Source organism: Morus notabilis, unplaced genomic scaffold (assembly GCF_000414095.1).
Source record: "Morus notabilis unplaced genomic scaffold, ASM41409v2 Scaffold1292, whole genome shotgun sequence".
Taxonomy (NCBI): Eukaryota; Viridiplantae; Streptophyta; class Magnoliopsida; order Rosales; family Moraceae; genus Morus; species Morus notabilis.
Window position 1 is genome coordinate 29,804 of NW_010361938.1, and position 11,337 is coordinate 41,140.

At 36.0% G+C, this 11,337-nt stretch overlaps 1 protein-coding gene across 3 annotated transcripts; it reads right to left on the bottom strand.

Annotated features, from left to right (window-relative positions):
• Positions 1–9,499: 9,499 nt before the first annotated feature.
• On the bottom strand, positions 9,500–10,974 carry LOC21397289. Of its 3 annotated transcripts, none has more exons than XM_024167440.1 (3): positions 10,839–10,974; positions 10,548–10,718; positions 9,500–10,391 (listed from the first exon to the last, which is right to left on the bottom strand). In XM_024167440.1, the coding sequence occupies exon 3, from the start codon at positions 10,378–10,380 to the stop codon at positions 9,691–9,693; it is 690 nt and encodes a 229-aa protein (XP_024023208.1). In that variant the 5' UTR covers positions 10,381–10,391; positions 10,548–10,718; positions 10,839–10,974; the 3' UTR covers positions 9,500–9,690. The 3 variants fall into 3 exon arrangements, with proteins under 3 accessions (XP_024023208.1, XP_024023209.1, XP_010099141.2); XM_024167441.1 differs by having other exon boundaries at positions 10,832–10,974; XM_010100839.2 differs by having other exon boundaries at positions 9,500–10,353; positions 10,548–10,974.
• Between the last annotated feature and the right edge of the window lie 363 nt (positions 10,975–11,337).

Below are 11,337 nucleotides of genomic sequence, written 5' to 3' on the forward strand. Positions count from 1 at the left end.
ATATATATATATATATTGCTGAAAACTTTAATATAATTTGAACATTGAGAGGACTTACTATAAACTTTACATAGATCGCACCATGAAGATATGGAATGACACGTATCAATCAAACAGATACATGTATGTAGACCTCATTCGCTTCGCGGATTTAAATTTTCAATTCGAGTTGAGATGTGACATTTTTTGAGAACTTTTAACTGTAGTAGAAAATGTTAGATGTGATATTTTCTGAGAGTTTTTAAGTATAAAAATTTAAAATTGAAAACTCAAATCGGTAAAATGAACAGACCGTAAATCCTTTTGATGTAAGGTATTTTTAAATATTACAACTTTAGGTCAGGTGGACCCCATCCACCGACCCACCTGAAAGCTATTATCCCTTGATCAACCGTATCCGTGTGGTTTGACCATGGCAGTTTCTTTTGTATGATTGAGATGATAATGGATAAAAGTATGTGTGGGACATAATTCGCGTGCAATGTTATGGGAGACTGGGCGCATCAACCGAGCTTTTCTTTGCTTTATAAATTAAACACATATAATATAATATGGGAGAATGATGTGGTAGGGCATGCACAATTATACGTTGATGATGTGGTAGGGCATGCACAATTATACGTTGTTAAATTTGATATTATATTAAGTTAAGAGTAATGTTTGTTTTATGGGTTTTTTATGGTTTTGATTCTGTTATTGTGTTTTTTTCTCACAAAATAATTTGAATTTTAAAAATCATAATTAAAATCATCTAGTTTAAACCCATGAACTAAACGGGTCCTAAATTATTGTATTTTTTTTAATAATATATGATGTCAAATAATCATTCTACAACATTGAGCATTAATCCATGACGAGAACAAGAAACCTCATGCAACGGGGACTGCTAGCATGTGAAACCGGTGACATTGACCGTTCATATATGCAAGCAGAAAGCAGCTATCAAGAGAGGAGCCCGGCCAACAATCACGGGCTGCTCACTAGCTGAGCAAGCACTCTTGTTGGCCACAAACATAGTTTATGATTTTGATGTGATCTGATGATTTAGAATATGTTTTACTGTTCGGTATATTTATCATATTCTATGTCACAGATATTCTCTTATAACATGAGTTTGTATATATGAGATTGATGATCTAAGTTATAAATCATGAGGGAAAAAAAAAACAAAAAAACAAAACAACCGTGGACCTCCTCATAGAGTCCAATCAAGGGATAATACTTCCCACAACTACTTGTACATGCATGAGGTATATGCGGATATCATATGCACGTATGCATGATAAAAAGTAATAAAAAACAATTAGTCAATATGATTAACACCACTAACTATAATAGTCCTATAGAAGCAAAACTTCTTTCTAACCGCTTCTAGCTAAGTCCGCCTTTAATTAAGTTAGACAATTAAACCTGATTATTAATGATGCGTCCTATATTAAGTATCATAATTATCCCGTGAGGTTAATGATTGGTTCATTATTGACTACAAAACCTAGAATGCATGCGTTTTTGCCTATTGACGCTTGTCGTTATATGTCGGCCTCCAGCGTCCAGAGACCAGTCTCTATCCTCCATCCTAATAAGCCTTCATCATGCTAAAAATATATAGAGACACAAGAGTTATTTTAAGGGTGGGGAAAAAAAAAAGAGAAAAGAATAAACCAAGTTCAACATCTTTACCAAATCAACATCAAAGAAAAGCAGAAAGAGATTGGCAAAATAGTAAGACTACTTATATCACGCTGTTGAGACCACGTGATTGGAACAAACATAGCAAAAAAGAGGCTTTGGCTAAAGTTTTTTTTTTTTTAGTTATTATGCAAGTTGAACACCAGTCCACTAACTCTGAGCTATGAATGAAGCTCTGTTTTTTTTTTATTTTATTTTATTTTTTATAAATTTAAATACCTTGCACATAACAATGAAATATCCATTTCAGAACGAGACCACCCAAAAGCCTGGGAATCATATGCTTTCTTTTCCTGTCTTTGATGTATATGTACCACTTTGATCATAAGTTTCTAAGTACTTCTCCATGATCCCATTTGTTCATTCTTATCCATGATGCCCACTTCTGCTAATAAAATAGATCAAATTCCTATTCGGTATTTCTCTCACACGCGCGCAGACAGATTGTGCTTACAAGTGTCTTTACAACTGGGCTAACAAGAATAATATATACATATACACACGTGTGTGTATATATATATATATGTATATCAGAAAGGAAGATTCTAATTTTGGTTTGAGGACAAGTTGGTGTATAATTTTCTAATTATTACGTGAATCTTTCAACCTGATTAAAAAGTACTGCATGCGAACTATTGATTATCTAAACAAAAAAGTTATATATTATATATTAATTAAATATCTAAAAGCAATAAGCAATTTGGAGAAAAACTTCCTGAGTTTAGAGCAATCACGGATATCAGAGCCAAGGGTACTACTGGTTATATATATTTGCCCCAGCATGTTTATAGATTTCCCCCACTAATTAAGCTTAAGAGGTTATATTTGTCATGGATTTAATATTTGCCGCGGGTAGAGAAACTTTTGCAATTTTTGCCTTTAAAAAAAAAAAAAAGATTGTGTAGACCAAAATAGTTACCTCAAAATACCCAGTTCTCTCTCAAAAGCCTACCATCCGGGAAGAAAATCGGTGGTAACACGGTCGATGACTATCAATTGACAAAATAGTTGGTATCATGGTGGGCTCCTACAATTGTTGGCAGTTCTTAGCCCAATAGAATCACTCATTCCATATCTGTACTGTCCGTTTACATTGTGGTCTTAACCAACCCACCAAAGAAACTAGGCCTGAGTGCCTAACTTCGCTTTGCCTGTAAGAAACAATTTTAGGACCGTTTAGTTCGCTAATTTGAGTTTTTAATTTGAGTTGAGATGTGATTTTATATGAGTGTCTTTTTACTGTAACAAAAAAATTAGATGTGACTATTTATGAGAGCTTTTTACTGTAACAAAACTCGAATCAGTGAAATGAACGGGGCCTTAAACCAAAGTTTTTGTTTTTGTTTTTTTATAATTAATCTTAAACCAAAGTTAGCTACATCAAATCTCCACCTATCCCACAATGGGCAGATTCGAACTCCAGCATGTATCTACCGAACCCCAAACTTTAGGCCTATTTCCTTTCTATGTAAAACATCTAATTCGTCACACAAGAAGGCATAAATAATTCCTTAAAGAAAAACGGCATACAAAGTTTATGACCTTGTTTTCTTTTATTATATAACAGCTTGATAAGGGCAGACTTCAAAGAAAAGAGTACAAAACTTAACAAGTGAATTGAAAAGGTAGATTTTAATTTACCTTATTTTCACATTGTATGGAAACAAGAGAAAATAAGGCCCAGCATGATGTGCATCCAAATCTTTTTTTTTTTTTAGTACTAGAAGTCCCATTTCTCTCCGGTAAACAGAGTCCTTGATAATAAATGTTCATTTAAGTGTGGTAAAAATAACAAATTTGTGGAAAAAAAAAAAAAAAAAAACTCAATGCTATTTTACAAACCATCCTGCTAAAATGGTTTGGTTGCATATCAACTCCACACAAGTGGTGTTCCTCAAAGTGTAACTCATCCTTGGAACAAACAAGCTTTGTGGATCATTTTCTTTTTGTTTTTGGAAAACAAGGTTGGTAGATGTAGTCCTAAATCAAACTTTTTTAGGCCTAATTAAAAAAGAATGAAAGATTGAGCAGCTTGATGCGGACATTATCCTTCCGTATTGTAATTTTATGTATGTTAGATCTTATTAAAATCATATCAAAATAAAGTAGTATGTGAAACTAACTGATAGATCTGAAATAATTACATTCAGCTGCTTGAGTAAAATAAAGTGCATAAAGTAAAGGAACACACAATATGATATCGCAATTCGGTGCGCACACCTACTCTGCAGGGCCACGCCCAGACAGTAAACAGTTTCACTATGATTTAAGAATTACAACCTTGACGGACTTATTCACTCAAGGACTCCCTCATAGACTATGACGCCGCTGTGATGAACTCTCACAATGACACTGTTTACGTGTACCACACGTCTTCACCTTTAACTGCTGAACTCCCTTCAGTTGTTCATACTTTCAATGAGAAAAAAACATAAACTACAGATTGTTCTACTTAAGCACCGATTCTCTATCATAAAACTTTTTCTTGTAGTCGACCCACCTTTTCTTGCAGAGCCACTGCCTTATCTTTCATTATAGCAAGTTATCTTTGACTTTTCTTTGACCAAGTCAAATTTCAAGTTCCAATTCTCATGCGCATCTCAAGCTTAATTGTGTAGCTCACGTGAATACACACACACACACATATATATATAGATATAAATGTCATTAAACTCTCCTAACAATAATCGGATGAAGCCAAGAATTCAAATCCGAAAATAACTTGATCTTCATGCAAGCTTTATCTCCCATTTAAATTCAAATAACTAATGCCTTATTTTTATCTCTCCAAATCTTAACCAATGTCTTATCTTCCTTTGACCAAGCCTTTATCCTTATCTCTTCAAATCTCAACTCAACAAAATCTGCAACTTTAACTTCAAATCTGATTCGAATTCTCCTTCGCAATCTGAAATCTTCTTGAACCTATTTTTTGAATTTTTACAAGATTGTCAATAAATTGCCAACTAATAAAAATACCTAACAATCTCCCCCTTTGACATTTTTTTTTTGGCAAAACTAACAAATGATCCTAAAAATTCAAAAACGTAAAAAAAAATTACATTGTTCTCCCCCTTTTTGACAAAAATAAGCCAAAGACACAACGAAAAAAAATAAAAAAAATAAAAAATTCTCACCCTAGACACGTCTTCAGCAGTTGATGTTGCAGATCATGTTGTAACATTAGTTGGAACACTTGGTGCAACACTTCGCACTAGATATCTTTGAGGGCATTGATCTCTGTAGCTTACTCCCCCTGAATCTTCTCTGTGTCTTACTCCCCCTGAATGTAGCATTCTTCCATGTATAATGTTCTTAACACCTGTCTTAGTGCAACCACCATCACTACATCTATAATCATTAGTACATGCTTCTAAAGAAGTATAAGCCTTATGACACCTCAAATTAGATTTCCTTACCCACACACATCTAGACAAATTATTTTTTACATTAATCTTCACGTTAGGTGTCCTTTTTGAGTTTGTAGAATTTGGTGGATTAATGAGCATACCTCTCTTCAAAGCATTTAAATACTTGTAGCATCTCGGTCTTATGTGGCCAGGTATACCGCAGTAATGACATGTAGGGACAAACCTTCTATGTCGAGGGGATAAGATAGTAACCTTCTTACTGGAGGAAGTCAAAGACTTAGGGGCATACGTCTTCTTCATAAACACTGTTTTGGACGTTGAGCTCTCTCCAATATAGCCAAGGCAATGTCGATCACCACTCATTTTTCCTATCGAGAGAATGTGATCCAATTTCGTAGTGCTGGAATTCATCATCTTCAATGACTTTTGAGTATGCTCCAATTCAGCTCTTATCTCCTGCGGCTTTTTCTCCTTTTTAGCAACCCGAAATTCATAGTTTACAGCAGCCCTCTTAAGTACATCCTTCTTTTAATAAGCTCATCGACTCGCTCCCGCAAAGATTTATTCATTTTAACCACCAAAACCCATTTGTTGAACATGGTTTCATATGTCTCCTGGATTGTCTCCTCAGTTAGTTCTTCATCATTGCTGGAACCGTCAAAATATGAAAAATCTCTGTTTTCATCTGGATTTCCAGAGTGTGTTGCAGATGATGTTACAGATGATGTTGCAACATAAGCTGTGACACGATCTGTAACACTGCAGTTTGGAACATCTTGGTAGACATTGAACGCAACATAGTTGTTCACATGATCATCATCTTCCTGGTTGCCTTCAGAATCCTCATAACTCCATGTGACGTTGAGAGACTTCTTCCTCTTTTTGAGAGTGTTAGCACACTCAAACTGAATGTGACCATAACCGTCGCACTCCCGACATCGAATTCTTTTATTCTTCTTCTTATCATTGGAGGAATTTGTAGCTCCCTTATTTTTCTGAAAATTGTTGGAGTTGTTGAACGTTGGAGTTTGGTTCCTCTCATTGAACTTCTTCATCACCCTGTTAAAATTTTTAGTTAATCGAGTGAGAGACTCCATTAAGTCTTCATCTTCTTCTTCAACATTATCTTCCACTTCGGCTTGGAAAGCAATCCCTTGAGAAATCTCTGTCTCCTTCTTATTTTGACTCAGATTCATTTCAAATGTCCTCAGTGATCCCATCAATTCATCCAGTCTCATAGTTTCAGTATTTTTCGCCTCTTCAATGGCAGTGACTTTGTAGGAAAATCTCTGTGGTAATGATCTCAACGTCTTGCTGACAAGTTTGGCATCAGAAATTTTTTCACCAAGAGCAAAAGATTCATTAGCTATATCACACAACCGTGAATTAAATTTAGAAATAGTTTTAGTTTCATGCATTTGAAGAGTTTCGAACCTAGTTGTGAGCATATTCAATTTTTATTGTCTGACCGCGGCTATTCCTTCATGAGCCACCTCCAGAATCTCTCATGCTTCTTTTTCTGATTCACATGTGGATATCATCTTGAACTGATTAACATAAACTCCATTGAATATTGCATTGAGTGCACGTGAGTTCTAGTTGGACAACCTGTCTTCATCAGTGCTCCATGACTCTTTGGGTTTGAGAGTCTCTTTTCCTTCTGCATCTTTAGTTACTGGATGTTTCCAGCCATTCAAAACAGCAGGCCAGGCTTTCTCATCTTGAGCCTTGATGAAAGCCTTCATCCGGGCCTTCCAATATGAATAATTTGAACCATCAAGCAGAGGGGGACGTACAACTGAACCTCCTTCCTTCAAAAAATCCATCCCAAACATAACAGATCAATTCTCCAAGATCTCACCGAACTTATGGTCAGTGAACCGCCCTAATACCACTTAGTGAACCCATCTAATACCACTTGATAGATCTGAGTTAATTACGTTCAGTTGCTCGAGTAAAATAAAGTGCAGAAAGTAAAGGAACACACAATATAATATCGCAGTTCGGTGCGCACACCTACTCTGCGGGCCTACGTCCAGACAGTAAACAGTTTCACTATGATTTAAGAATTACAACCTTGACGGACTTATTCACTCAAGGACTCCCTCATAGACTATGACGCCACTGTGATGAACTCTCACAATGACACTGTTTAGCGTGTACCACACGTCTTCACCTTTAACTGCTGAACTCCCTTCAATTGTTCATACTTTCAATGAGAAAAAAACATAAACTACAGATTGTTCTACTTAAGCACCGATTCTCTATCATAAAACTTTTTCCTGTAGTCGACCCACCTTTTCTTGCAGAGCCACTTCCCATATAAACCCATTCCACGTATCTCCTTTTTCAACTTTTGAACCTATATTCAGATACCAAAAAATTCTCCTTAGCTTTATCTGCAACATCTAATATTCTCTTAACCATCTCCACGTCAATGCCTTATCTTTCATTATAGCAAGTTATCTTTGACTTTTCTTTGACCAAGTCAAATTTCAAGTTCTAATTCTCATGTGCAACTCAAGCTTAATTGTGTAGCTCAAGTGAATACATACATATATATATATATATATATATAAGCCATTCAACTCTCCTAACAATAATCGGATGAAGCCAAGAATTCAAATCCAAAAATAACTTGATCTTCATGCAAGCTTATCTCTCATTTAAATTCAAATAACCAATGTCTTATCTTTATCTCTCCAAATCTTAACCAATGTCTTATCTTCCTTTGACCAAGCCTTTATCCTTATCTTTTCAAATCTCAACTCAATAAAATCTACAACTTTAACTTTAAATCTGATTCGAATTCTCCTTCCACAATCTGAAATCTTCTTGAACCTATTTTTTAAATTTTTACAAGATTGTCAATAAATTACCAACTAATAAAAATACCTAACACTAACATAAGTTAATACGTATTTATTTACAACATAATCCTACTTGTAGAAATGTTGTTGATGGATGACCGGTCGTTTGTCACTAAACATCTTAACAATTACATGGTTACCAAGTTTAATTATGATTTATTTCCATGGGACGGACTAAGTAGCAGCTTTTTTTACGTAGATTAGATTCTGTCTGTGTCTGTCGTAGAGTCCTGAGTCCATAGTTTAGGTCCAATTTAATACGGTCACAATTTTTGATAGATTTTAAGAGACGAGTATTGATAGGTATACCACACAAGCTTTACTGTTTCTACGTGAACATGAGTGTACTAAATGCGGCACTAAGTCCATCATAGGTAAACTCGCAACTCTCTCTTATCTCCCTAAAAAGGCTCACATCATGATTATACAAATTATAATCACTTTGTATACATTTATTATTATTATTGTTACACAACCGTTCAGCAATCAACCACTCATTTAACTGCCAAGCGTTGAGATGCTCTCAGTTGAGAATTGGTCGTTGACATCGAGAAAATGATTATACGTGAAATGCCTTCAAGACAATGAGTCCTTGCAGGAGGAGGATATGCGTCGAGAACTCCACCTAAGCCGTGAAGTTCACGACGTTGAGAGAGCAGCCTGGTCAGATTCAAATTAAATCGAGCTGAATCAAGAAAGGATAAGCTACAACAACTATCCATATTCGAATTTGGAAACCAGATAACCGATAATGGTAATTTCCCAGATTTGATCATTCAAATATGAAAACACAACTGTCAAATTCCGAATTTTAGGGATGAGGGAATGATCTCCACGCGACTGGAGATGAGATCTCTGATTGTTGGAAGGCCTATAAATAGAGCATGCCTCTTTCATTTAGTTGTTTTACGCACTACTTTACTACTCAAAAGAGATTATAATCCTGAGATTATTAGTGCATCTACAAGTGAACGTAGACAAAGAGTTTTTTACCGAACAACTATAAATTTGTGTTCTTTACTTCTATGTGAATTTTTAATTAATTCGTGAGTGATGTCTACGAGCGTTTCCAAAAAAGTTTTATTCTGAATTGATCAATTTTCACCGTCAACAATTATTATTAGTATTATTTTGAAAGGTGGAGGCTCACGGTCACAATCTAAACAGCGACTTAGAAGGAGAAAATTATTTTTCTCCCAAATAAGTTCAAAACCATAAGCTATCGAGTTTTTCTTTTAAAATAATAAAGTTAACGAGCCACTTACTTTGACTTATTAATGTAACTATACGACATTCCAAGTATGAATCCTATTTTTCTATCACGAAAGAAACCTACTTTTTTGTCATTATCTAATCGAACTTATGACACCCAACACGAATGCATATGCATATGCTGCAAAATGCTGAAAAAACGGACCTCCATGGTGAGTACATGCAATTTGAGCTCCTTTGGGAGTTGAAAAAAAAAAAAAAAAAAAAAAAAAAAAAAAAAAAAACTTTTAAAAAAAAAAAAAAACCTTTATAAAAGAACGAAACAATAATGAAAATCTTCAGGTAAAATGGAACACTAAATTCAGGGAAATCGTATTTTACATTTATGAAAAACAAATTAAAGATTGAATTTTTCTTACATGAAAATTGAAAACTCATTCCTCCGACCCGTTCAGTTGCTTCCTCCAAATACCAGTTTGGCCACGAAAATCGAGATCATCATCATCATTTATCATCGTTCATCACATCAAGGCGATGGTGATAAATTCTTAGAAAATGTCGAGGATCTCGAGGATCGGACGGTTGCAGAGGGGACAAGCACCTCGATTCAACCACAACTCCCTCGAACACACTCTGCAAAAGGTGTGCCCACATGGGATGAATGCCGCACCCTTTTTCCTTCCCATGCACACGCAGCACACCGAATCACAACTCCCGACACCTCCCCCGGCCCCACTCCGCTCCGTCATTGCATCTCGACCGTCCGTTTCCTCCAGCAATCTCATCAACGACACCCTCATTGGCGTCCCCGGCGCCGTACTTCCCCTTGTTCTACTTCCTGTCGTTTCGTCGCCGGTATTACCCCTCTCGTTGTCGTTCGACGTCCGTAATTGCCGCTCCGCGGCCAAAGCCGCCGCCAGATTCATGCTCGGACCCGGAGGATCTGGATCCGAGCAAATCGGACCCGGGTTGTTTGCCGTCGGATCCAAATGATGCTCTTCTTGTTGTTGTTGTTCTTCAATTTCGTCGTCGTCTAGAACGCTTATCGTCGTTGGCCGGAAACCCCAGGTGGCCCCACAGCAACCCATCCCTGTCAATCCCAGCCGTTCTTTTAGAGACCTTTTCCTACCTCTCTCCTCATCCGCGACGTCCATTTGTTCCCTCAGAAAACACAGAATCGTTCTCGCCTCCCTCTCTCTCCGCACCGATTCCTGCAATATCACGCCGAGTTGACTCATTGATCTCTCTCCTTCGCACCCACAATACCAAAGAAAATACAAAAAAAAAAAAGATAAATATCAATACAGAATAAATATACGTGTATATATATATATATATATATACATACATATTCAAGATCATCAAGACCTAGCTACAAGTTTGGATCGGAAGGAAATAAAGGTACCCTGTTCATGGAAGACCCGTGAATTTCTTCAAGAATGACTGAATGAGCAATATTTTAAAACCCCACCTCTTGATTATTAATTCGCAAGAAGCGAAAAGGGACATTAAATACTGGGGTTTGTAAGCTCATGAGTCATAGCCACATCGCGGATGATCTTGGTGATGGTCATCACTGAAAAAAAAAAAAAAAGGGGGAAAGAATTTGAGAAACGAGAGGAAAAGAAGGGACAAAATGGAAGAAGAAAGAGAACAAAATAGAAGAAGAGGAAAATGGGGCTGCTTTACAGCTTACAGTGTCTCCTTTCTTGGCCTGCTATGCTTTACTTGTTTTTGGCTTTTCTTCTTTGATCGATTTCCAAGTTGGGATATTTAAGTAAACCAAAATATAGCATCGCGTGGCTTTATTAATATGTCGTGTATTTATTATAAGAATCAGAGCAATAGTTTTTAGACTTTAGAGAGGTGACTTGAGATTGTAGTTTTATTGAGTTATAGTTCGCCGACTATTGGCCAATAAAAAGTCAAAAGCCATTGAAGCCGGCGCGTCAATCGAGGTTATGCCAAGTGGCACTTACCACTAGCACTCCGTTTGATAGGAGGGAAAGAAAAGAGAACGGAAAGAAAACACATAAAATAAAAAAATGTGAAAGAAATGAATGAAGTTGATTTTTTTTTTATAGTGTTCAGTACAATGAGAAGACTATTTTATTAATTGTTTAATATTAATTTAAATTTTAAAATAGGGAGACAAAAGTAAATTTAATCATCAATAAATAGATTTAAATTTTCTT

What these genes read in the sequence shown, in the direction of transcription:
- LOC21397289 (XM_024167440.1), bottom strand. Translation starts at nt 10,380, where the DNA reads ATGAGTCAACTCGGCGTGATATTGCAGGAATCGGTGCGGAGAGAGAGG.